This window comes from Phalangium opilio, unplaced genomic scaffold (genome assembly GCF_054372755.1).
Source record: "Phalangium opilio isolate 3A_F unplaced genomic scaffold, DU_Popi_V2 ptg000209l_1, whole genome shotgun sequence".
In the NCBI taxonomy this organism is placed as follows: Eukaryota; Metazoa; Arthropoda; class Arachnida; order Opiliones; family Phalangiidae; genus Phalangium; species Phalangium opilio.
In genome coordinates, this window is record NW_028324217.1 from 16,981,773 (window position 1) to 17,008,699 (window position 26,927).

General features: G+C 40.2%; 2 protein-coding genes across 4 annotated transcripts; one reads left to right on the plus strand and one right to left on the minus strand.

The window, feature by feature from the left end:
• Positions 1 to 830: 830 nt before the first annotated feature.
• On the plus strand, positions 831 to 5,923 carry LOC149620923 (uncharacterized). The gene is made up of 2 exons (XM_089854639.1): positions 831 to 5,645; positions 5,774 to 5,923. The coding sequence occupies exons 1-2, from the start codon at positions 831 to 833 to the stop codon at positions 5,921 to 5,923; spliced, it is 4,965 nt and encodes a 1,654-aa protein (XP_089710765.1).
• Positions 5,924 to 6,655: 732 nt separating this feature from the next.
• Positions 6,656 to 24,367, minus strand: LOC149620924 (uncharacterized). Of its 3 annotated transcripts, none has more exons than XM_089855132.1 (8): positions 24,110 to 24,367; positions 23,959 to 24,040; positions 18,545 to 18,626; positions 18,423 to 18,485; positions 17,943 to 18,074; positions 17,693 to 17,853; positions 17,587 to 17,630; positions 6,656 to 8,262 (listed from the first exon to the last, which is right to left on the minus strand). In XM_089855132.1, the coding sequence occupies exons 2-8, from the start codon at positions 24,003 to 24,005 to the stop codon at positions 7,154 to 7,156; spliced, it is 1,638 nt and encodes a 545-aa protein (XP_089711258.1). In that variant the 5' UTR covers positions 24,006 to 24,040; positions 24,110 to 24,367; the 3' UTR covers positions 6,656 to 7,153. The 3 variants fall into 3 exon arrangements, with proteins under 3 accessions (XP_089711258.1, XP_089711259.1, XP_089711257.1); XM_089855133.1 differs by having other exon boundaries at positions 24,107 to 24,367; XM_089855131.1 differs by having other exon boundaries at positions 23,959 to 24,367.
• Between the last annotated feature and the right edge of the window lie 2,560 nt (positions 24,368 to 26,927).

A 26,927-nucleotide genomic window follows, 5' to 3' on the forward strand; every position in this document is an offset into this window, starting at 1 on the left:
AAATAATCACAATAAAGAAAGGTGGTCAATGGATAAAGGATGGGCGTGAAAAACATTCGAAGCTCTATAGGATGTGCAACACCCTGTACAAAAAAGTAGGCAAGTTGATACTAGCGACGCCTGACTAACAGCGCTGGAAAGCCTGGCCCTTTGACGCGCTCGACGAAGCAGAACGAGTCGGCGGGACGTTGCTTTGCTTCTTGGCTTGAGGGGAGTACGCTGTCTATTGGTTTCTCTTCAAGTAAACAATGGAATGGTCTATTCATATACTAAACCTCGAATACAGTCCTGCACCGCTCAAAAACTTCATTTGTTAATATCTCAAAGGAAAGAGATATGATATTGCCAAATGAAATGAATATTAGCCATATTTATCTCAGTATGACAAGGCTGTTAAAAAATAGATTAGAACTGTATCTAAAAATAATATTTAATGTTGGCAAAAATTAGATTAGATTTTAAACTTAAACGTTATCGTTAAAAAATAGACCAGCCGGATGATGTTTTTTAAATTACTATCATTTGTATATAAAAACTAACTCAGAATCAATTTAATCTTCAGTTCTAGCCTAGATATTTCTTGAGTTAGTTTGTTGTTTAATCAATCCCAAGACGCGGTGTTATAACTATATGCATTTTAAATAAAGTTTAAATTAATAAATCCTGGTTGTCTTCATAAAATAGATAATTCCTTTAGCCACATTGAGATAAATTGTCCAAATCCCCAGTTCGCTTAAATTCCCCTTCACCCCGAAAGCCTACTTGAAATACGACATTTAACATTGGTGCCGAAACCCGGTACAAAGGAATTACAGAACAATCAGTGAACGATGAACGAGTTAGAAAAATGCAAGAAGAAACGCAAGATAGTTAGAACAGCCACTACGAAACTTCTGCAAAGCTTGGACGACCTGATCACCGTTGAAGATTACGCCGACGACGATATCAGAGAGATTGAACAACTCTTGGAACAACTGAAAGTTAAGGAGAAACTAATGAAGGAACTTGATGAATCTATAGAAGCCGAGATAGTAGACGAAGTTGCATACGAAGAAGAAGTCCGCAGAAACATGGACTATTCGGAAAGAATCACGGCAACTATGACTAGGACTGATCAACGACTTCGAAGCGTACGAGAAAATAACGACGGAGCCCGCAGAACGCGATCTCCAATTCCAGAAGCCAGACAAGAAGCAAACCGTACCGTTAGAATGAACGTCAAACTTCCGACAATAACCATCGAAAATTACGATGGAGACGCAAGCCGATGGCAAGATTTCTGGTCGCAATTCAAAGCAGCAATACATGACACCGATTTAGAAGACACCGAAAAATTCACTTACCTCAAAACTTATCTAAGTGGAGTCGCATTCAATGCCATCGCAGGTTTATCTCTTTCCGGCAACAACTACGGCGAAGCCGTGAAAATCCTGAAGAATCGCTTCGGAAGAACAGACCTGATTATAAACGCCCACATGAACAAGTTGCTAAATCTTCAACCAGTACGACAAGCGAGGGACCTCACTGGCCTCCGAAGACTACATGACGCTTGCGAACTACAAATAAGAAGCTTAGCCTCGTTGGGAATTGAATCTAAGACGTATGGAGCACTGTTATGTCCTATTCTAATGCAAAGAATCCCCGAAGAAATCGTCTTACAGTTCAGTCGCAGTTTCGAGGCGGACGCCGAATGGAGTGTTAATCGACTTTTGGAATTTCTACAGAAGGAACTTGAAAGCAGAGAAAGAACCTTCCAATTAACCACCCGAGATCATAATACGACGTATACTAACCTCGATACGAACAAAACAGATCCCTGGGAGAAACGAGATTACAAAAATCATTGGAAATCTTCAAAGGTTCATGCGTCTACATCCGCTCTCAGCACTCAAGTCAAAGCAGTCTCAAACGAAGAAACTAAATGCACCTTCTGCCAATCCGAAGATCATGGAATCGAAGAATGCAAGGAACTAAATTTCGAAGAAAGAAAGGAAAAATTCAAGAAGACTGGACGATGCTTCGTTTGCGCCAAGAAAGGACACTTATCGAGAAGATACAAATCTAAGACAAAATGTCATTTTTGTCAAGCCCGGCATCACGAAACCGTCTGTCCAATAACATATCCTCGAACCGAAGAGTCATCAGCAAGCTCAGCAAACATCAACGTGAAAGCAGTCGCCTCTGAACTAAGCGAATCTGACAAAACGACCGTTCTTCTACAAACAGCCTATGCCATCGCCGAATTTAACTCGAAAAGACAAGTTGTACGTTGTCTACTGGATGGAGGGAGTCAGCGAACATTCGTAAAAGAGTCCATTTCAAGACTTCTAAATCTACCAGTAATTGGAGTCGAAACCGTTTCTATTCACTCATTCGAAAGCGAACACGTCATCCCACAGAGCAGAAATCGGGTCCGCTTAACTTTGAGCAATCCAGACGGCACGGAATCAATCTGCATCGAAGCCCTAGAGACACCGAAAATCAGCAGTGCCTTAATAGAAGTACCTGGTCACGAGATAATGGTCCAAATGAAATCCCGAGGTCTTCGCTTAGCCGATCAATTCTTAATCCAACCCGACTGCTCGAAAGAAATAATGGTTCTTGTCGGCGCGGACTTCTACTGGAGAATGGTTAACGGCGATGTCAAACGGCTCTCACATTCGCTTACGGCGGTACACACGATGCTGGGTTGGACCATTCACGGCCCTACGACAATCTCTTCCATGAACCTGGGAATCTCTCAATCCTCGATCATAACGCCCAGACAGCAAGAGACGGTCGAAGAAATTCAGCTCACCCAGCAACTAAAAACGTTTTGGGAAGTGGAGGCATTGGGAATCATCGATCAAGTACAGCAAGATGATACGGAAAAGGAAACACTCCAACATTACGAAGACTCTATAACACAAGACGAAAACGGTCGATATCAAGTACACTTGCCATGGAAGACCTCCCGCAAAGAACTGGGTGACGACTACAACGTCGCAGCTTGCCGATTCCGTAACCTGATTAAACAATTCCAGAAAAATCCTACTTACTTCGCCCAATATTCCGATGTCATCAACGACTATTTGCAACGAAAGATCGTAGAGAGAGTTCCTGGTCATGCCACTAACGGAGAAGTTTATTACATGCCACACCGAGGAATTGTAAAGAATGATCGAGTTTCAACGAAGTTACGAATCGTCTTCGACGCATCTTCAAGGGCCAAGAATTACCCTTCCCTAAACGATTGCCTGTACACCGGACCTAATCTTAATCCAAGCCTTTTGGGAATTCTCATTCGCTTTCGAAGATTTTCAATCGGTTTCATGGCTGACATCGAGAAGGCATACCTACAAATCAGTCTCAATGAACAAGACAAGGACGTTGCAAGATTCCTTTGGATCGACGGAAACATAAATGATCCTGAACGTCTCAAAGTCATTCCTCTACGCATGTCCAGGGTTCTTTTTGGCGTAAATGCCAGTCCATATCTTCTCGCCAGCACCATAAAGAAGCATCTTCTACAATTCAAGGAAAGATGCCCGAAAGCTTGTGAAATGTTAATGAAATGCTTATACGTGGACGACTTGGTAGCGGGAGCGGACGACGTCAACGAAGCTCTGGAACTCACAACGGACGCAGAAAGAATCCTAGCGACAGCTCAAATGCCTCTTAGAAAATGGAAGACCAACTCATTGGAATTGCAAGGTCATTGGAGCAAAGTATTTCCCTCGGAAACCAATCATCTCCAAACTAAAAACGACGCAGTCGAAACAACAACAACGCTTCTAAAAGTTCTTGGCGTAATATGGAAATCAGAGGAAGATATCTTTCAATTCGACGCAAGTCCGCTTCTAGAAATGCTGACTCTCAAACGGGACACCAAGAGATTCGTTCTCAAAACCGCTTCTCGTATCTTCGATCCAATTGGTTTTCTATCGCCGTACGTCATTCTTATCAAATGCCTTTTCCAAGAGATGTGGGAACGAGGAAGCACTTGGGATGATACCCTCCCGCAAGATCTATTGAAGAAATGGAACGAATGGTGTCAAGATCTTCCAAAAATCAACGCAATAATGATTCCCAGATGTTACCACACGCTACCGAAGAAACAACGAATTTTCCATGAACTTCATTGCTTCACGGACGCAAGCGAAAGGGCTTACGGTGCTGTGGTTTACCTGAGAACGGCATTTCCCAATAATGTATTTGAAGTTAACATCGTAGCTGCAAAGACCCGTGTTGCTCCACTCAAGAAAGCAACGATCCCAAGATTAGAGTTATTAGCCGCCGTAATAGGATCACGGCTTATGAAATCCGTCGCTACCTGTTTCGAGAACGATCAACCAACTCAACATTTCTGGACGGACAGCATGATTGTCTACCATTGGATAAGAGACGCTGCCACCAACTGGAAGCCATTCGTCTCGAATCGCATCGTGGAAATCCGGATGAATTCAGAACCCAGTCAATGGTCCCACGTACCCGGTCCCGATAATCCAGCCGACATTCTCAGCCGAGGCATGAAAATAGAAGCTTTACACAACAGTGAAAACTGGTGGCATGGACCCAAATTCCTCTCAAAACCAAACGATCTTTGGCCGAAGAAGATTCAACCAACGCAGCCAACTGAAGAATTACAAGATCCAGAATTGCGACGACAAAGGAAGATAGTCCAAATTACACAAGCGACCTGCCACATTCGAATCCAAGAGCCCGTCATAGTTGCTACACGCTTTAGCTCCCTTAACCGACTTCTACGCGTCACTGCCTGGGTCCTGCGATATTACCACAATCTCAGACACAAAACTAATAGACGACATAGTAAAGAACTGGAGATCACCGACTTGGACGCAGCTACTACTTATTGGATGAAACTTGTTCAACTTGAAGTCTTTTCCGACGAAATCAAGTGCCTAGCAAGCAATCAAGAAATAAAACATGACTCCAAGATCAAGAACCTTCGATCTTTCCTAGACGACCAACTCATTCTACGAGGAGGAGGGCGACTACAACAATCTCAATTCGACTTCGACATTTCTCATCCTACAATTCTCCCTGGGAATACTCACTTTGCCAAACTACAAATTATCAACAGCCATGAAAGGATGTTCCACTTGGGCCTCACCAGTACTCTAACACATCTTCGAGATCGTTTTTGGATCCCAAAAGGGCGTCAAGTCGTTAAACAACTCCTGTCAAAGTGCTGGATATGCCGAAAGCTACAAGCGAAAGCCATCACTCAAGAAACCGCACCCTTGCCACCAGATCGTATTTCCAACACAATCCCATTCCAAGCAACGGGCATCGACTTTGCGGGTCCGATTTTCGTAAAAGCCAACACCGAAACAAGAACGGAGAAAACGTACGTCGTACTATTCACATGCGCAACGAGTCGAGCAGTTCACTTAGAACTTGCAACCAACCTCAGCACGGAAACGTTTATACTATCGCTGAAACGATTCATCGGAAGACGGGGCATATGCGAAGTAATTCTATCCGACAATGCCAAGACGTTCAAGAGAGCCAATGGAGAAATACAGGACCTCTGGAAGAAGATATCTAAAACCGAACTCAAAGAATTCTTCATCACCTCTAACATCAAATGGAAATTCAACGTCGAACGAGCACCATGGTGGGGAGGATTTTTCGAACGCCTAGTGAGAACGGTCAAGACATGTTTAAAGAAAACCTAAGGTCGCGCCTTAGTCAAATATGAAGAATTGGAAACCTTATTGGTCGAAATCGAAGGTACTATAAACTCTAGACCATTAACGTATTTCAACAGCGACCCATCCGAGCCATCTCCATTGACGCCCGCTCATCTATTAATTGGAAGACGCCTCAACTCCCTTCCACCGAAGATTCAACTGAAGGAAATTTCAAACCGGAGCGACATGACAAAAAGATGGCTGTATCGAGAATCATTGCTCAATAAATTCTGGCAACGCTGGCGCAACGAATATTTGCTCGAACTAAGATCTGCCCATATGTCTTCTGACACCAAACCCTCGATGTATCTACAAATCAATGACCTGGTCTTGATACATGAAGACAAGTGCCCTCGACACCTTTGGCGAATTGGACGAATTGAAGAGCTATATCCCGGCAGAGACGGAAAAAGTAGAGCATGCTTAATGAAAACAGCAAAGGGTACTCTTCGCAGGCCGGTGCAACTCCTGTACCCAATGGAACTAAAGGATAGCGACTCTCAACACAAAATATTATCGGGGGGGGGGAGGATGTTAAAAAATAGATTAGAACTGTATCTAAAAATAATATTTAATGTTGGCAAAAATTAGATTAGATTTTAAACTTAAACGTTATCGTTAAAAAATAGACCAGCCGGATGATGTTTTTTAAATTACTATCATTTGTATATAAAAACTAACTCAGAATCAATTTAATCTTCAGTTCTAGCCTAGATATTTCTTGAGTTAGTTTGTTGTTTAATCAATCCCAAGACGCGGTGTTATAACTATATGCATTTTAAATAAAGTTTAAATTAATAAATCCTGGTTGTCTTCATAAAATAGATAATTCCTTTAGCCACATTGAGATAAATTGTCCAAATCCCCAGTTCGCTTAAATTCCCCTTCACCCCGAAAGCCTACTTGAAATACGACATTTAACAAAGGCTAGGCACTTCAATTGAATTACCAACTGAAAATTGATATCATTTAAACAGGTTTTTATTAATTTTAATACTCGTTACAATATTAAAGGCTTGTACAACTAACTTTCTTTCTAAAAATGAAACTCAAACAATTAAAATTCACTTATAATAAAATCAGAGTAAGTAAAAAAATTAAAAAGTTAAAATTTTAGTAGTATTAACCTATAATGAAGATTATACATTAGCATCCTCCACTACTGTTTCTTAATAAATTTCATTTAGAATTCTTTTGAATATTTAGTTATGGTCAGTGGTTTTGAATATTTATTGCGATCACGTGTTAAAGGTTTGATGGTAAAGTCACACTGATCACATAAGAAGCCTTTTGTCTACTGTGAACGCGTTGACGAGTCTGATAACACTACTCTTTCAGCTCACCTAAAATCACAATGATCACTTACGAAGTTTTTCACCACCATGAATTCGTTGATGTGTGATCAATAAGGACTTCCACGCGCTAACATAGGTCACTATTCACATTTGAATGGTTTATTATGGTTTTTCACCACTGTGAATGCGTTGATGATTGATCAAATGAGCCCTATGCGTGCATGCATAGCCACACCGATCACATTTGAAGGGTTTTTCACCACTGTGAATGCGTGGACGTTTGATCAATAAGCTCTTCCACGCGATAGCGTATTCACTCTCATCGAATTTGGAGGGGTTTTCACCACTGTGAATGCGTTGATGTATGTTCAAACTACTCCTCTGTGTGGTTGCATATTCACAATGCTCACATTTGAATGGTGTTTCATCACCATGAATGCGTTTATGTCTGATCAAACCATTCTTACGAATACTTGCAAAGTCACACTGATCACATTTGAAGGATTTTTCATCACCGTGTATGCGTTGATGTCTGATCAAACCAATCTTACGAATACTTGCAAAGTCACACTGATCACATTTGAAGGATTTTTCATCACCGTGTATGCGTTCATGTTTGTTCAAATCATACTTCCGAGTACTTGCAAAGTCACAGAGATCACATTTGAAGGGTCTTTCCCCCCTGTGAATGCTTTGATGTATTTCCAAGTCATACTTCCGAGTACAAGCAAAGTCACACTGATCGCATTTGAATGGTTTTTCACTACTGCGAATGCGCTGATGATTGATCTGATGACTGATCAAATGACCACTCTCTGTGGTTACAAATTCACACTGATCACATCTGAAGGGATTTACACCATGGTAAAGACGTTGATGTCTAATGAAACAATGCTTCCACACACTACTAAAGTCACAATGCTCGCATTTGAAGGGTGTTTCAATATGCATCGTGCTTTTATGTGCGATAAGATAATGCTTCCGTGTGCAGGCATATTCACACTGATCACATTTGAAGGGTAATTCACCGCTATGAATGCGTTCATGTGCGATCAAATTACTCTCCAGCTTGCTGGCATAATCACACTGATTACATTTGAAGGGTCTTCCTTTTCCCCCAAAGTGAATGAGTTTGTGCTTGATCAAATTACTTTTCTGTGTGCTGGAAAATTCACACTGATCACATTTGAAGATTTGTTCTCTATTATGAATTTTGAAGCGAAGTTCAACAACTCTTTTATCTTCAATATTATGTTTTTCCTTGGATTTACCTACACAAATCAAAAAATACATTTCATAAAGAAAAAATCATGTAACATCTGGAAAGCGCGATGATTCTATGAGATTTGACGGAGCTCGTATCAAGTTCTAAAGTATCCGCCCACTTTTCACACACAGTGGGGACTAGGAGTGAAAGATTCTCAGAATCGCATCTATTTTTTCTTAGTAATATTCACGCGTAATTTACAAATTAACATTAAAAATTGTGTATTCTGCAAGCACACTTACGTTTGGACCTAGGGGTGAGTTTTTGGACTAAAGCTGAAAATTAGGCGAATTTACACTTTCCAACATTTAACTCAAATATTTCACAAAAATAAGTAATGCCTAATCTTTTCCCAAAATCGAACATACGTAATTTCACTGTAAGTAAAGCCTACATTTGTTTCACTTATCATATAAAAATTCTAATCTGATCATAAACGATAATAATTGAGGCGTTCAAGCTCTGGCTTTATTGCTTTTGCCGTTATAATATTTTAAAACCTTTCTCTGTGCCATCTTAGCTCAATCAGATTATCGTAAGTTATTTCCCAGCATGCTCAGTTGATCCTCAAAACCCTGTTGGGAAATTTGAACTAGTTTCTGTTTGGACCGATGTCTTGATCTTTGTGATTGGCATCAGCAGTAGAGTTCAGAAATAAAATCACATTCACTACTTTCACCAACATGGGTCGAATGAATTTCGTTCTTGTATGTTAAGCCATCAAATTGTGCAAAGCATTTCATTACATAATAATTACGTATAATCCACATTCTTAAAGGGTTTCACAATGTGTTTGCCCAACTTCATACCATCACCACTGACTAATAAGGCTTTTAGAAGTTGGCGTAAAACTCGTCGGGGCTTTAGTTCTAGCTTGCAGCGGTTTTCGTCCAGAAACCGCTGCAGACGACAAGAGGGACGGATAGAGTCCTCGGATTATGTCCGCTCCTTTTGTCGTCTACGTCACCTCCTTCTTCCTTCTCTCTACCCCCCCTTTTATTTCTCCTATATAAGCGCGTGTAAGACCCACGGCTCTCTCTCTCTCCTCTTCGTTTCTTCTTCACTTCACTTCGCCGGAAGCCCTGTCTCGCACCGCGATAGTTTTGTTCTCGCGACGTCGTCATCCTAAGGGAAACTTTTTCTTTATGTAAATTTAAAAAGTCATTAAAATCTTCTTTTTTCGAATTCAACATGAGCAGAAGGTATGAATAATTTCTTTTATTGAATTTCAACGGGAGGAAGTTAATTAATTAGGCCTATCATAAAATCCCCGTTTTTAAGACTTAACGTTGTCACGAGGTCCCCCTTAATTAAATTAGGGCTACCTAACGTCCTGTAACGGAAACCCCTTTTTTACGATCGGCCAGTTTAATTTTCCCCGGGGTAGACCGTTGCAAATGGTGCCGTGACCAGGATTCGAACCTGGGTTATTGCGGCCACAACGCAAGGTACTAACCGGCTAGTTCTAGTTTGAGTTAGATAGCCGCCATCTTGGAATTTCCTTCTCGAACATTCGAAGGCGTGCTTCCACATTTTTCAAATCGATTTCAATCATCGAAATTAATTATTATAGTATTTATTTAGATTAGTATTATTTATTTTTAGAATAGAATCTTGTGATATCCCAAATTATTTTTCGAATAGATAGATTTTTGGATTTAAATATTTTTGAAAATTTTAATGAATCATCCCGAATCGTGCCCAAAGTTAAAATTATATCGCGAACGCAAGGATTCGGATATTTCTTCGGTTTCCTCCCGTGAATCGGAAAATTCGGGATACACGTGGCCGGAAGCTAAGCCAAACCGCGTGATTAGTAATATCTTACGTCCCTCTCGACTAACTGAAACGAGCATGGCACACGCGGCAAACCAAAATGAGGAACCCTTATGGGATAGTAATTATGATTTAAGTAGATTTTTATACAACCAAGAAGAAAGGATAGACAATCCCTCGCAAAAGGAAACAATTCCCAAGTCAGTTGAGGACGAATCGAATAAACGCGCTAGAAACTTAGCCTTATTCCGTCGCACAAGCCAAGTTTACAACCCCCATAGGACAAATAATATTCAAAATAGGTATGGAGGGAGTAGCCCTGACTTGGTAAATGTACCTGAACCCCTACAAACTAGTCAACCCACACCCAGAGTAGAAGTAGCTCAAGATAACGCATATACTAGGGCCAAGAGATTTATGAGTAATTGGGCCCCAACTAGTCAAATGAATAAACCAATTATGTCAACTATACCAATCACAGTACCTAATACCCCTCCTTGTGGAACCATTCCACATACTAGTTCGGTGATATACACAAATGCCTCTCTTAGACAGAATATAAATACTCCATTATCTGTAGGACAAACACAGAGACCCCCTAGACAGTCACTTAATATCCCACAAGGGATTTCACAACCCCCTCCTGGTCAAGGCTATAGTCAGCCCCCAGGGATGTCAAATCCTCAACCCCAACAGAATAATACAAGTAGTGGAGGTGCTCAACAGGCTGCATTTCTAGCCTCTATTTTACAATCTTTCGCAAATATGGCCATCGCTAGCCAAGGCGGCGTAAAAGGTTTAGATCCCCCGGATAGACTAGCTTTTTACGGCAGGCAAAACGAAAGTGTACCGGAGTTTCTCAGACAGTTCGAGGAATACGCGACTTTCCACAAAATTAGCGAGGACGAGAGAATGCATGTTATGCCCCTCCTCTTACGAGAAAATGCCCTATACTGGTTTCGCTCCCTCCCTCAAGGAATGGGATGGCTCGAATTTAAAGGGAGACTGAAACGACATTATAAAATTGAGGATGAGGAAGCTAAGGTTAGGATAGATCTAAATAATAGGCTACAGAAACCCAATGAGTCAGTAGACGAATTTTTCGGTTATTTTGCAAGGGTAAACCAAAATCTACATCCCCCAATACCGGATAATGAATTACTCGTAATGATAAAGCGGAATTTAAGAAACGAATTAAAAGGGCTTCTAATGTTTATCCCCCTGTACACTACCGCGGATTTACATGACGCTTGTTTAAAAATCGAGCAAACGTTAGGCCTAAATAAGCCAAAATCTAGTCAAACCAGCAGTAGGTCAAATCCCAGCGAGGAAAAAGCTCAACAAACCCCTGAGCCTCAAGTCAAGACATATCAGGACCCCATAATAATCAGAGAACAACCAGTATATCAGATACAACCCCAAATAGTCTCCCCATCTCAAGTGATACCCCAACCCCCGATAATGTCTTCACAACCAGTTATACAGCAGGTAGCTCCCCCAACAGCAGTTTATACGCCAGTAACAACTCCCCAAGGGTATATCCCGCAAATTGGACCATATTACTCAAACACGGACACAAATTTTGAGCGGTACATCCCTCATGGGAACACTACCCTCCCTCTTCCGGAAGGATCCCAAAATCCTTTCCACGTCCAATATGTCCCTCAAAGCTACCCAGCTCAACATTATAGAGTTCCTTTCCCGAGACCCAATCCCCAAACGAGGCAATCCAACCCCGAAACAAGAAATCAACCAAGACAACAAAACCAACAACGAGACGAATATCCTCGCCGAACACGAGTCTTTGAATCGAGAAATCAAACTAGTGAACCAAGGGAACGTGAACCTCGACAGCTATCCCTTCCACCAATTCCCAGACGTCAACAGGACCAGAACCCGGAAGGACAAAACCCTCCTGTAAACAACCAAGGAGCACGACAAGTAACCTGTTTCAACTGCGGTGGCTTAGGTCACTACGCAACTGAGTGTCCATCAGCCAGAATGGAAAGAAATCGAGGTCAGTTTCCGGGAAACTCCAACTCGGGGGGGAATATCAGAGGACGTTTCCCTCCCGCGACTCAATAGTCCATCAAAAAGAAGACCGAATTGGGACCACGCCACTTCACTTGGCCACAATTCAAAGAAGAGGACTCCCAAAGAGGAACCCTCATTTAATAAAAATAAAATTTGAACACACAATCCTACATACAAGAATCGATAATGGTGCTGAAGTATCCATGATAAGCCTAGACCAATGGAGGGCCATACAAAGATTTAGGGGAGAAAATAAACTAGAACCTAAGTCAGAAAGATCAGAATGCATAGTCATGGGGAATGGACAGTACTCTTTTACTAAAGGATCAACAGTATTAGACTTTGAAATAAAATTTGAACAAGACATCATTAGGAATTTTAGTCAAGAGTTTCATATTGTCCCTTCACTCCTATGTGACGCAATATTAGGCCAAGATTTCCTAGAAGATTGGAACACTATTATCGATTTTGGAACTTTAACATGCTCTATAAATGGACTAACACTTAAACTATTAGAGGTGTCAGAGGACAAATTGCCCCCGTCACCTCAAATGGTAAATAACGTCAACGAAGCAGTTGATTCAACCTCTCTCTCGTACAAGCAGAAGAGAGAGTTGAAGGAACTCCTTCTCAGATTTCCTGAACTATTCAGCGACAAATTAGGACGAACCAGTCTGGTAGTCCATGAAATACACACAGGTAACGCTAAGCCTATACATAAAAGAGCATACCGCGTTAGCGACGAAAAGAAGAAAATCATCGAACAAAACATCTACGATATGCTAAAAGATGGCATCATAAAACCCTCCACGTCACCATGGGCCTCACCAGTCGTAATCCTGGAACAAGACGACGGATCCGGAACAGGAAAAAAGAAGTACCGCTTCTGCATCGACGTTCGGGAACTGAACGCTATAACCGCCAAGGATCCCTACCCTATTCCTCGTATCGACGAAACCTTAAGTAAGTTGGGGAAACCCAAATACATCACAGCGTTGGATCTGAAATCAGGCTACTGGCAAGTCGAAATGGAGCCCGGAAGTTCACCAAAGACCGCCTTCATCACTCACGCCGGAAAATACGAATTCAACGTTCTCCCGTTTGGACTTTGCAATGCCCCAAGCACTTTCCAACGTCTAATGGATGAAGTCTTCCGAGATGGAGAAAATTTCTCTATAGTCGTATACTTAGATGACATCCTGATCGCATCCGAAACTTGGAAGGAGCAGAAGAACGCTTTGGAATACGTCATGACCAAATTGAAAAACGCAGGCCTCACTCTTCAATTGAAGAAATGCAGATTTGCCCAGTCAGAAGCAGTAGTCCTGGGACACGTCATCAACGAAACCGGAATCTACATCGATCCGTCCAAAGTGGAAGCCATCAAGGACTATCCGAAGCCGAAGACGTTAAAACAACTTCAACGATTCCTTGGAATGGCTGGATGGCACCACCGATTTATACCACACTATTCGAAGATAGCCACTCCTCTAAACCAGCTGAAGAAGAAAGGAGTCAAGTTCGAATGGGGTCCCGCTCAAGAGGAAGCATTCCAGAAAATCAAGGAAGCCATCTGCAGTTCCCCACCTCTAGCAGCCTACAAGCCAGATGCGCCAAGTATCCTAACTACGGACGCCTCAGACGCGGGCCTAGGAGCAATGCTATCACAGATCCAAGACGGAATTGAAGTTCCAATCGCCTATGCCAGCAGAAACCTAAGAAATGCCGAAGCAAATTACAGCACATCCGAGAAGGAATGTCTCGCGATATACTGGGCCATAGGACATTTCCGCCCGTACCTGGAAAGTAGACCTTTCACCGTCGTAACCGACCATAAAGCACTACAATGGCTATTCGGACTCAAGGAGCCGAACTCTAAACTCGTCAGATGGGCCATGTATCTCCAAACCTTCGACTTCAAGGTCCAACACAAGAAAGGAGTCGAAAATATTGTCGCCGACGCCCTTTCAAGAGCCCCACTAGGACTGTTTGCTATGTCAGTCGCCTCCAACGTTGAAGAGGAAAATCAAGAAACATCATCAGAAAACTCGAATGTCCCCTCGGATCACTCTCATCATGCGTACATTCTTCCTCCATTCCCACACGCAAATTTTCACATCTTCGACCGCGATGACATCATTACCGCCCAAGGAGAAGATCCCATTATACGCGAACTCATTGAATTATTAAGACAGGACAATCCTCCGGAACACCCAGACTTCGAGATGGTCAATAACTTGATATACAGAAAAGCATCTGGAACTCGTCCAGCAAGAATCTATCTACCAAAATCACTCCGAAGAGAAACTATGAGACTTCTTCACGACCATCCACTTTCCGCGCACCGAGGAAACTACAAGACAAAGGAAAAAGTTGGACATAGATATTGGTGGCCCGATCTGGACAAGGACGTAAGACAGTACGTCAGAGAATGCGTCCTATGTCAGCAATACAAGATAAGCAACAGGAAAACTCCCGGGCTTATGATATCCACAGTCCCGACTGGACCCTTCGACAAGATAGGAGTAGACATCATGGGGCCATTTCCCGTTAGCCGAAGAGGATACAAATTCCTACTCGTGTTCACAGACTACATGACCAAGTTCGTCGAATTAGTACCTCTGAAAAGAATAACAGCGGATGCTTGCGCCCTAGCTCTGAAAAACTTTGTTTGCCGATGGGGAGCACCAAAACAGATCCTAAGCGATAGAGGAACTCAGTTCGTTTCTTCTCTGTGGCACGATACCTGCAAGTTATTCAACATTGGACCCATCCACACTTCTCCCTATCATCCACAGTCAAACATCACAGAGAGAGTTAATCGCGTTCTTGGAGAAACAATTTCAATCTACGTGGAAAACAATCACCGAACGTGGGACGAAACTTTGAACGCTCTCGCCTTCGCGATAAATTCAGCTCCACATGAAACGACAAGGAGATCTCCATTTTACCTCAACATGGGAAGAGAACCAAGACTCCCATGGGACATTGACATTGGAATGCCATTAGAGGAATTTGAAGACAGATCCGAGACTTTGAAGATCTTAAAGGACCAATGGAAGTTGACTAAGGACTTCTCGAAATTGGCTCAAGCCAAACAGAAAAAATACTACGACTTAAGAAGAGAAGATCTCGAATTTGACGTTGGAATGATAGTATGGAAGTTAACTCATCCCCTATCTAACGCAAATATTGGAAGGATGGGAAAACTATGCCCGAAATGGACTGGACCTTTCAAGATCGTGGAAAAAAGGAGTCCCCTTGTGTACATCCTCGAAGACATGATCTCTGGACAGAAAACAGGTCCCATAAACATAGCTCAACTCAAACTTTACCAAACTTCAGAAGTTCCCCTAGAGGAGAATATCCCGGAAGATGAAGCTACTCAGCCAAAAGAAATTATTCCTCCACCGAGGTCAAGAGCTCCGACTCCAGAAAGAACACCACCCCCAGAAGTACTAGAAGAGAGACCTCAACCTTCCTCAGAGTCTTTTGAGGAAGTAGAAGAAATGATAGGCCCATTCCGATTTGTTGACAGAATACCGAAAAAGAAAACTCAAGAACCAGAAATACGTCAACCAGAAGAAATCCAGCCGGAAGTGGAATTACAGGACAACATTGTCAATCAAGGAGAGACGCATCCAGAAACCGAGCCATTGCCTCAAGGACCTCTAACTCCTCCAGCGACAATTCAAGTGAATCCCCCTTCAATTCCGATAGTCGAAAGACCGAAAAGAGATCACCCCACAACAACGACAACAGAAGGAATCAGACCTAGAAGAAAAACGTTGCGAAAACTAAGCACTTCTACTGATGACGATAGAATGTCCGAACCGGAACCGGAAAAACGAGGTCATCCGACTACCTCATCCGCCGCTCCTGGACCTAAAAGACGACCAGTAAGAAAATCAATAAGTAGCAGTCTTTCCAGTGACGAACCTGAGATCCCCGATCTCCGAAAGAGAAGTCACCCAACTACCACATCTTCTTCCATAGGACGAAAGAAGAAACAATTAAGAAAGTCATCTAGTAATACCACTACAAAAGAACCCTTAATTATTCAAAATCCACCTATTCAAAGAAGAGAAAGACGGCCGCAAGCCCAACAACCAGATCAACTAAGTTCATCATCAGATGAAACAGACCGAGTCGCCGATAGAGAAAAAAGGAGAAAACGAGTCAGAGTTCCGACAACAGGAAGTTCTTCGGCAAGACCAAGAAAAAAGACGCCAAAATTGCATACCCTATCGACAAGTGCGGAAGGAGAACCTCCACCTTCGATAATTCCAATTATAGAACATTCAGAATCCTCAGCTAGCGAAGATGACACTCAACCTCTCATAGCTCCCACCATTCACGATTATCGGGCAACAAATTATGAGAAACCGTTTAAAAAGGGCTGGGTTCGCGAGTTATGCTATCGCCACACTGTCCAACCCGGAAAAGTGAATATGGACGTGTACTACTACCCACCAGGGCCAAAGAGCCGCATGTTACGCTCTCCAAACGAAATATCCCAATATTTACGAGAGAAGGGAATCGTAGATATAGAACCGGAAGATTTTACTTTCAAACGAGTACCTATCGCCAAACCTCCTTGGGAAAGAATTAGACTAGCCCACCCAAGGAGAACAGTGTTAACGGCAGTTTAGCCACAGAAGAGAAATCAAAAGAACATTGCGATCCGTGTACCTCCGATCCCAATGGACCTCTTTAATTATGTTCTATTTATTTTCTTTTCAGAATTGAAACACCTCACGTGAACAAAATAATGAAAATCTTATTGTTAGCTATCCGCATAACGGAGTATTTTGCTACTATTTTCTCAATTTGTAAAATCTGTATTATGTTTAATTTCGCGCCTATTTTCAAAATTCTTTTTTTCGAGGGGGCGTTTGCAGCGGTTTTCGTCCAGAAACCGCTGCAGACGACAAGAGGGACGGATAGAGTCCTCGGATTATGTCCGCTCCTTTTGTCGTCTACGTCACCTCCTTCTTCCTTCTCTCTACCCCCCCTTTTATTTCTCCTATATAAGCGCGTGTAAGACCCACGGCTCTCTCTCTCTCCTCTTCGTTTCTTCTTCACTTCACTTCGCCGGAAGCCCTGTCTCGCACCGCGATAGTTTTGTTCTCGCGACGTCGTCATCCTAAGGGAAACTTTCGCGAAGTTTTTCTTTATGTAAATTTAAAAAGTCATTAAAATCTTCTTTTTTCGAATTCAACATGAGCAGAAGGTATGAATAATTTCTTTTATTGAATTTCAACGGGAGGAAGTTAATTAATTAGGCCTATCATAAAATCCCCGTTTTTAAGACTTAACGTTGTCACGAGGTCCCCCTTAATTAAATTAGGGCTACCTAACGTCCTGTAACGGAAACCCCTTTTTTACGATCGGCCAGTTTAATTTTCCCCGGGGTAGACCGTTGCAAGCTTATCCGTGGGGGGTTCAAAGAATTGTGCACCCAGCAACTGACTTGGGGAGTCTTACAATATTTCTACGTAAATAAAAATTTACACACCAGGCTGGTTGTGGTTGTCGTCCTCAGTAGGGACTCCTTCCGAGCTATACAATTAAAATCATGATAAAATAAAACAATAAAATACACCTTTTTTTCACTTGCAAACCTTTCATTTTGAGGTTGTTGTTCCGCAACTGGAAGGGATAATGCTTGGCTATCTGGTTCTGAATCATTATCAACTGGTTCAACTTTTGGCTCTGAATCATAATCAACTGGTTCAACTTTCACTGATACATCGTTAGCCTTTTGAACAGTTTCATTTTTCTCCTAATTTTTAAACAATTAACAATGATTAATGAATATTCCTAAAATCTAATCTCATCTTTCGTTTTCATCAAATGAACAATGTCGCGTACCTTAAGATCTTGGACTTTGTTTTTCAATTCTTCTCTGACCTTATTGAGCCTGTCAATTTTATCTCCTTGCTCATTAATAGTTAATTCATTTTCCATCCTCTCTTTTCTCACGTTTGAAATTAAAACTTCAAACTAAAAAATTGAATTAAGATTCCATTACAAAAGCTGATTTCCATGTGACTTTCAGGACAAACAAGAGAGAGGGGAAACCAATGTCCTTTAAAGAACATTTATAATCCTCATTTTCAAACTTCTAGCGAATGAGAGTGAAATTTTTCGTTGGCAGGACATTTACAAAAGTTCAATGTTCATCAGCCATTTAATGGCGGTAGACAATGTTATTTTGAATCTCATAAAGACTTCATAGGGGACAGGAAAACTAGGCGCTTTCGCTCAAGCATGTTTTATGTTAGATTTCCTCGTAATGTTTTTTCTATGGGAACACTATTTCCGAAGTTTTCTCGTTTTGTCAAATAGTACCTTGTTCCTCAGTTTCTTCATTTTATCATCTTTGCTTAAGCAACAATCATTCTCATCCATTTCCTAAAACAAACAGCAGTTTTTATTAATTTCACGCGGTAGAACAATATTTGCTCAAATACCTCTCCGAGAACAACTCTTTGAGAATCGACCAAATTCATATAGGCTTTGCGTAAAGACAGTTTATGGCGACACATTTCTTTCCTAAAATTAAACATTGAAACATGAAACATTTTTTGAAAAACAAGCTAAGGAATGGAGAAAAATGTTGATATTTTAAACTAAAAAGAGTTCACAGTGCCGCCAGACAAACAGGCCCAAGGCCGAAAGGTTTGATTAGTGGGAGAGCATTGTTACAAATTCCGACTGAATTAATACATGTTAAAACTAATCAGATCTCCTGATTAGTGTCTAATATTAAATTTTAATAAAATATTTTTTATATTTAACACTCATAAAATGTCGTTGAACTGTGATTAATGAGGGAATGTACATCACGACGTGATTAGTGAGGGAATGTACATCACGACGTGATTAATGAGGGAATGTACATCACGACGTGATTAGTGAGGGAATGTACATCACGACGTGATTAGTGAGGGAATGTACATCACGACGTGATTAGTGAGGGAATGTACATCACGACGTGATTAGTGAGGGAATGTACATCACGACGTGATTAGTGAGGGAATGTACATCATGACGTGATTAGTGAGGGAATGTACATCATGACGTGATTAGTGAGGGAATGTACATCATGACGTGATTAGTGAGGGAATGTACATCGTGACGTGTTTTTTGAAGAGTTCGTGATTTCTAATTAACTTAACGATTTTCATTTCTCTGACCCATTTGGCCATTCTAAGATAGATGGATCAAAGAACTGAAACCTGTTTCATGTTAGCCCGGATTAGGTCAGCTTAGATAAGGTTTTGCCAGGCCAGTTACATTAAACCTCTTGAGGCATTCTTCAAGTTCGAAATATTTTTATTACTTCCCTTACTAAAATATTGCATGATAAATAGGTAGATATTACATGAATTTCACGTGATTGTTACCAAGTACAAGTGAATATTACGTGACACAACGTGTCAATGATTATCACTTGTGTTTGAGAAGTATTTCATTAGTGAATACCAGCTCTTTAAAGTGTCACGTTAGATGGCTTTTCATACTCAAGGTGATTCATGGGTGACACTCGCATCACTTATATATACCCATGGATATCGGTCACGTTCAAGGCAAAGCCTTTATGAAATGAGGGTTCCTGATAGCAATATCAGGTGAATAACATCCAAAAATCACTTCGGCGCTCTGTCGATTCTGTTTGTTAAGAACTCAGTGAGCGCATGTCGGATGAATATCTGAGAACAAGTAACACTTCACTGGGTTTAAGTACACCTTGTTGGATATTGGACATTCAATATTCACCCGAATTACACCAGCCCCGCACATCACAAACATTCGTGAATTAATGTACAGTCCGCCATTCATCCAAGAACCACCAACAGTAACTTATATAAAACGTAGCGAATATTGAAGATTCGATATTCACCCGAAATTCACCAACTGCATATACGTGAATTAAAGGTTTATCATTTATGTCTGGTGTATCTCAGATCAACAAAGAGTGATTAATTATCACTTGTATCTCATATTAATAGAAAGTGATACATTTTCATTTATGTCAATTGCATCTCAGATAAATAATGGGTGACAAATTATCATTTATGCCAAGTGTATCTCAGATAAATAATGGGTGACAAATTATCATTCATGCCAGGTTTATCTCAGATCAATAATGGGTGACAAATGTCAGGTGTATCTCAGATCAATAATGGGTGACAAATTATCATTCATGCCAGGTGTATCTCAGATCAATAATGGGTGACAAATTATCATTCATGCCAGGTGTATTTCAGATCAATAGCGACTGATAAATTACCATTTATGTACTGAGGTTGGTGAATATTACACATTCAATTTTCACCAGAGATATACCAACTGCGCTCGTCAGAAACATTCAATAATTAATGTGAGGTCCGCGATTCATCCAAGAATCACCAACATATATAAACCATAGTGAATATTGGGGATTCGATATTCACCCGAAATTCAGTAACTCATATATGTCACACACTTAAACGAATTAATGTTTTAACATTTATGTTTGGTGTAACCTTTGGTGTTACTCAGTTGAATAGCGAGTGATAAATTATCTCTTATGTCAGATATATCTCAGATCAATAAGGAGTGAAACATCAGTTTTGACAGGTGTATCACAGATCAGTAGCGAGTGACAAAGTGTCATTTATGTCTTGTGTATCTCGGATCACTAACGTGTGATACATTATCATTTATGTCTAGTGCATCTCAGATAAATAATGGGTGACAAATTATCATTTATGTCTAGTGTATATCAGATCACTAACGAGTGACAAATTTTCATTTATGTCGGGTGTATCTCAGATCACTAACGAGTGATATCACTTAGATCAGAAGTAACTTCTGCTTAGATCAATAGCGAGTGATACATTATCATTTATCTCAGGTTTATCTCAGATCAATAACAGGTGATATCATTTGTGTCATTTATTCTGCCCTATCTTGGTATGATAGTGCTTCCTTTAATTCGTATTATATTAAAGATTTTGAATAAAAATGAAAGATAAGATCAGAAGTCTTTTTCATTAAGTTTGTTAGCTGAGAAATAAATATATTTTTTTCGTTTTAATTATCATTTAAGCATAATAACAGATGACCAATTTCGTAGTATGCCTTATTTTACATTTCCCATAGTGATAGCTAAGCCTTTATCTCGTAATTGAATGAATCGATCATGCATCCTCGGATTTTTTAATCAATCGTGGATATCGAAGCAATGTTCAATTATCGTTTAGTGCAGCCACTTGACACCGTCCATATTTTTCGAAAACCACCCAACATGCGGGGTTTTGTTTGAATGGGACATTTGAATTTTGGGTACAGCCGAATGGGGGAGAACCTTCGTGTGTCACTTATATTAGGTGTATTTCAGATAAACTAGTGATATAATATCAACTATTTAAGGTGTATCTCAGGTCTATCGCAAGCCACAATTTGTCACTTTTATCAGGTGTATCCCAGGTCTGTTGCAAGAGATAATTTGTCACGTACGTCGGGTCAATAACGGGCGATTATTTGTCATTCATGTCGGGTGTCTTTCGGGTCCATGGCGAGTGATTATTTGTCACTCATCTCGGGTGGCTTTTGGGTCAATAACGGGTGATTATTTGTCATCTCAGGTCAATAACGGGTGATTATTTGTCATCTCGGGTCAATAACGGGTGATTGTTTGTCATCTCAGGTCAATAACGGGTGATTATTTGTCATCTCGGGTCAATAACGGGTGATTATTTGTCATCTCGGGTCAATAACGGGTGATTATTTGTCATCTCGGGTCAATAACGGGTGATTATTTGTCATCTCGGGTCAATAACGGGTGATTATTTGTCATCTCGGGTCAATAACGGGTGATTATTTGTCATCTCGGGTCAATAACGGGTGATTATTTGTCATCTCGGGTCAATAACGGGTGATTATTTGTCATCTCGGGTCAATAACGGGTGATTATTTGTCATCTCGGGTCAATAACGGGTGATTATTTGTCATCTCGGGTCAATAACGGGTGATTGTTTGTCATCTCGGGTCAATAACGGGTGATTATTTGTCATCTCGGGTCAATAACGGGTGATAATGTGTCACTCATGTCGGGTGTCTTTTGGGTCAAAAACGAGTGATTATTTTTCACGCATGTCGGGTGTCTTTCGGGTCAATAACAGGTGATTATTTGTCATCTCGAGTCAATAACGGGTGATAATGTGTCACTCATGTCGGGTGTCTTTTGGGTCAATAACGAGTGATTATTTTTCACGCATGTCGGGTGTCTTTTGGGTCAATAACGGGTGATTATTTTTCACTCATGTCGGGTGTCTTTTGGGTCAATAACGGGTGATTATTTTTCACTCATGTCGGGTGTCTTTTGGGTCAATAACGGGTGATTATTTTTCACTCATGTCGGGTGTCTTTTGGGTCAATAACGGGTGATTATTTTTCACTCATGTCGGGTGTCTTTTGGGTCAATAACGGGTGATTATTTTTCACTCATGTCGGGTGTCTTTTGGGTCAATAACGGGTGATTATTTGTCAAGTATGTCGGGTGCCTTTTGGGTCAATAACGGGTGATTATTTGTCAAGTATGTCGGGTGTCTTTTGGGTCAATAACGGGTGATAATTTGTCACTCATGTCGGGTGGCTTTTGGGTCAATAACGGGTGATTATTTGTCATCTCGAGTCAATAACGGGTGATAATGTGTCACTCATGTCGGGTGTCTTTCGGGTCAATAACGAGTGATTATTTTTCACTCATGTCGGGTGTCTTTTGGGTCAATAACGGGTGATTATTTTTCACTCATGTCGGGTGTCTTTTGGGTCAATAACGGGTGATTATTTTTCACTCATGTCGGGTGTCTTTTGGGTCAATAACGGGTGATTATTTTTCACTCATGTCGGGTGTCTTTTGGGTCAATAACGGGTGATTATTTGTCAAGTATGTCGGGTGTCTTTTGGGTCAATAACGGGTGATAATTTGTCACTCATGTCGGGTGGCCTTTGGGTCAATAACGGGTGATTATTTGTCATCTCGAGTAAATAACGGGTGATAATGTGTCACTCATGTCGAGTGGCTTTTGGGTCAATAACGGGTGATTATTTGTCACCTCGAGTCGGGTGGCCTTTGGGTCAATAACGGGTGATTATTTGTCACTCATGTCGGGTGTCTTTTGGGTCAATAACGGGTGATTATTTGTCACCTCGAGTCGGGTGGCCTTTGGTTCAATAACGGGTGATTATTTGTCACCTCGAGTCGAGTGGCTTTTGGGCCAATAACGGGTGATTATTTGTCACTCATGTCGAGTGGCTTTTGGGTCAATAACGGGTGATTATTTGTCACTCATGTCGGGTGTCTTTTGAGTCAATAACGGGTGATTATTTGTCACCTCGAGTCGGGTGGCCTTTGGGTCAATAACGGGTGATTATTTGGCACCTCGAGTCGGGTGGGTTTTGGGTCAATAACGGGTGATTAATTATCTGTCATCTAGGGTCAATAACGGGTGATTAATTATCTGTCATCTAGGGTCGTTAACGGGTGATAATGTGTCACGTATGTCGGGTGTCTTTTGGGTCAATAATGGGTGATAATGTGTCACTTATGTCGGGTGTTTTGGGTCAAATATGGGTGATGTTTTTTCACTCATGTTGGCTGTCTCTTGGGCCAATAACGGGTGATTATGTGTCACGTATGTCTAGTGAAAAATGAGTGATCAGGTGTCACACAGGTTTATAACGAGTGATAATATGACTCTTATCACAAATGACAATCAAGTGTAAGTCACGTAATTTTTACGTAAACGGTCAACGTGAAACATAAATAATTAGCAGGTCTATATTGGACTAATTTTAGGCAATAATTGGAGGTCTATTTTTGGGTAAGGGTTACCAGCTTAAAGCTTTCATCGGAACAACACAATCTTTCAACGAATCCATCCTACTTGTCCTCTTTTACACGCCAAAGAATCAGACTAAACCAATCATTCAAGGCTATAAGTCAAGCTCTATATCGTCTAACTGAATGGTTTTGCATTTACTACTTGTTTTGTTCTTATTGGAGAAAGAGTTTCTTCTTTTATTAATAGTATTTCTAGTACTAAGCATTACTAATTTTAGCATTTAAAGGCTTCCGTCTACTTTGTTTGTTGATGTTGACCGCTTTTCGTGTCATAATAAGATAAGAATGACTAGCAGACAGCTAAGTTTCCCAGTCTCGGGCTTGGAGGCGGTATTATTTTTATTATTGGAGTGGAATTTAGATAAAACCTTTGCCAACAGTATTAATAATGTTGGCGAAGATAATGCAATACTTATCTGAATCTGACTAATCTCTAGACTCAACAGGCTGAGAATGTGAGAAATAAGGTGGTGGCCCTGGAAAAATGTCCACTTTAAAAATCCTTATTTCTTAATTCTCAGCCTTAGAGCGAGTCCGGCAAAAATTTCCGATCGGTTTTTCTGGGCTAGTTTGGCCACGGTGGTTTTGCAAATTGCTTTTGCGTTCTGGCAAATTGACGGCCTTTCAAGTATCAATCACCGTCATCGAGAAATATGCGATAGCAGTTTTCAAAAACCATAGCCCACTCGATCACACACTCAACGACGCAAACTTGCTCGGAAAAAAGAACTGAAATTCTGCCGGACTCGCGACGTAAAAATAATTTCAGACCATTGAACAAACTGGCAAAATGAAATACAAATTATTTCAATACCAAACCCAGTCAGCTTTTCCCGCCCTTTGATTACGTAATTTATTATTTTAAACTAGAATTTTTGATTAATTATAATTAAACCTTCAACACTATTTATAATGAATACTCTTAATGTTATTATAATGAATTATCTTATCAACGGCTCAATCAATCGCATGAGGTAGGTCTCATAAAGGCGTCAATTAGCCAGAACGTAGCAGACCTTGAAAACTGTGTGTAGAACTGTAGATCAAGACTACGTGATTAATAACGTAGAAATAAGGCGGTCGTCGTGGTCAGCGTGATGTAGATTGTAGACTATCGTGGACCAAAATCTTGCTCTACTCGTGACAGGAAAATTGTCAAAACTAAATTCAGACTTAAATAACAAATTATTATTTTTAAGCGCTTTAATTGCAAAAGTAGAAATATATAATGGATAATTTATTAAAATATCAATATTTTACCTTCAAACTCCAAAATTAAACATTATAAATTAAATTAGATATAAAATGTAGTAAAAGTGAACAACATGTGGTATTCCAAAACTAAATGCTATATCTTCAAGACATAATGGGTTATATCTAAATCTCGTTCCCCTTTTGGTGATATCTTTTAAAAAATTAGCTAATTAATTTATTTAAACTATTTCCATTGAACCACTAGCAGAGAGCTCACTCGATCTGTGCTCGGCGCCAACAGCTTGTTTCGTTGAAGTCTTTAAGCAATCTTAGCAATCGTTTTAAAAAAACTTCGCTCAATTCCTTGTCGGGCTCTCGGAAAAAAATGAGCACAGAAAGTTTTTTAACGTTAAACTCGCGATCTAAATGAAATTCTGAAATTAACTAGAATCATTTTCAATTTCACACTGGAAGAAAATAGGTATTTCAGCGTAGATATCTCGTAAACTATGAAATGTTCATACTGTACAATATTTCCATCGATAGTTCAGTTTGTACTGTACATTATTTCCATCGATAGTTCAGTTTGACGAATGAAATATGTAAAATTGACTCAACAACTTTCTACTAGTAGTATATCACGACAATAACCCCAGCTCCATAGTTTTTAAGCTATTGTCAGGCTTTAAGCTGCATTGTATCTAATTTTTCAGGAACAAGTGGCTTTTTAAGAATCATACAACAGGGGATCCGCAACTGTTTTCAGAAATATTATTTGAATTACAAATAAATTTTGGTGAGCATGTGCTTGTAATAAATAAATAAAACCGTAATTTTGCATAAACGTTTTCATTTTTTTGTATGTAATTATGTATCATGTTGCCCCCCCAAAGGTTAGGTAACTTTTTTCAATTGAAATTACCATCTGAAAACTGATATCATTTAAGCAGATTTTATAAATTTTAATCTTCGTAAAAATCCATTTACAATAAAACAATAAAAACAGAACATCAAGAAATCAATGTACTTTATTTCAGAATTAGGAGAATTTACTTGTAATGAAGATTGGACAATGGTATCATTGCTGCTCCGTGATAGTTTTTAATGAATTTAAAAATCAAAATAAATATAGATTTCATAGGCAATGAGACAGTTATGTCTAATTACAGTTATGTAATCTATCTGAAATGAAAAGCTAACAAATGTTTCGGGTTATAATCAATGTCGGGCGCAATTTTTTTCACACCATAAACAAGTGTTGCCCGAAATAGTTCGTGTAACGGAAAAGGTATTAGCAATTTGTCAAAACAACATCGTTTCATTCAATAGCGAATTCTCATTTTTTTTTCGAATTTTACAACATTGGAAATTTTTCATTATACAAATAGGTCTTACAATAAAAACATTCCTCGATTCTACTCTTTACCAGTCCTTCAAATCCATTCTATTCGCCCATGTGCTTTCAACGTTGGTGTGATGATACATCTTCACAATGAAAAAACTTGAATGGTATTTCACCATTATCAACGCCCTGATGTGTGATCAAATTTGACTAACGTGTGCTGGTAGAGTCACATTGATCACAATTGAAAGGTTTCCTCCCTAAGGTGAATGCACTGATGTACGATCAAATTACTACTCTGCCTACATTTATAGTCACACTGATCACATTTTATGGGTTTTTTACCAATGGGATTACGTAGATGTGCGATCAATTTGCTCTTATCTCTACCAGTATAGTCACACTGATCACATTTGAAGGGTTT

Bases quoted from the DNA above. Each gene is read 5' to 3' on its own strand.
- LOC149620923 (XM_089854639.1), top strand. From the start codon at position 831: ATGAACGAGTTAGAAAAATGCAAGAAGAAACGCAAGATAGTTAGAACA. The intron at 5,646-5,773 runs GTGAGAACGGTC...GTATTTCAACAG, and splicing joins GAGGATTTTTCGAACGCCTA to CGACCCATCCGAGCCATCTC.
- LOC149620924 (XM_089855132.1), bottom strand. From the start codon at position 24,005: ATGGATTCGTTGAAAGATTGTGTTGTTCCGATGAAAGCTTTAAGCTG. The intron at 17,854-17,942 runs GTACGCGACATT...TTTAAAAATTAG, and splicing joins ACAAAGTCCAAGATCTTAAG to GAGAAAAATGAAACTGTTCA. The intron at 17,631-17,692 runs GTTTGCAAGTGA...TTAATTGTATAG, and splicing joins CAACAACCTCAAAATGAAAG to CTCGGAAGGAGTCCCTACTG.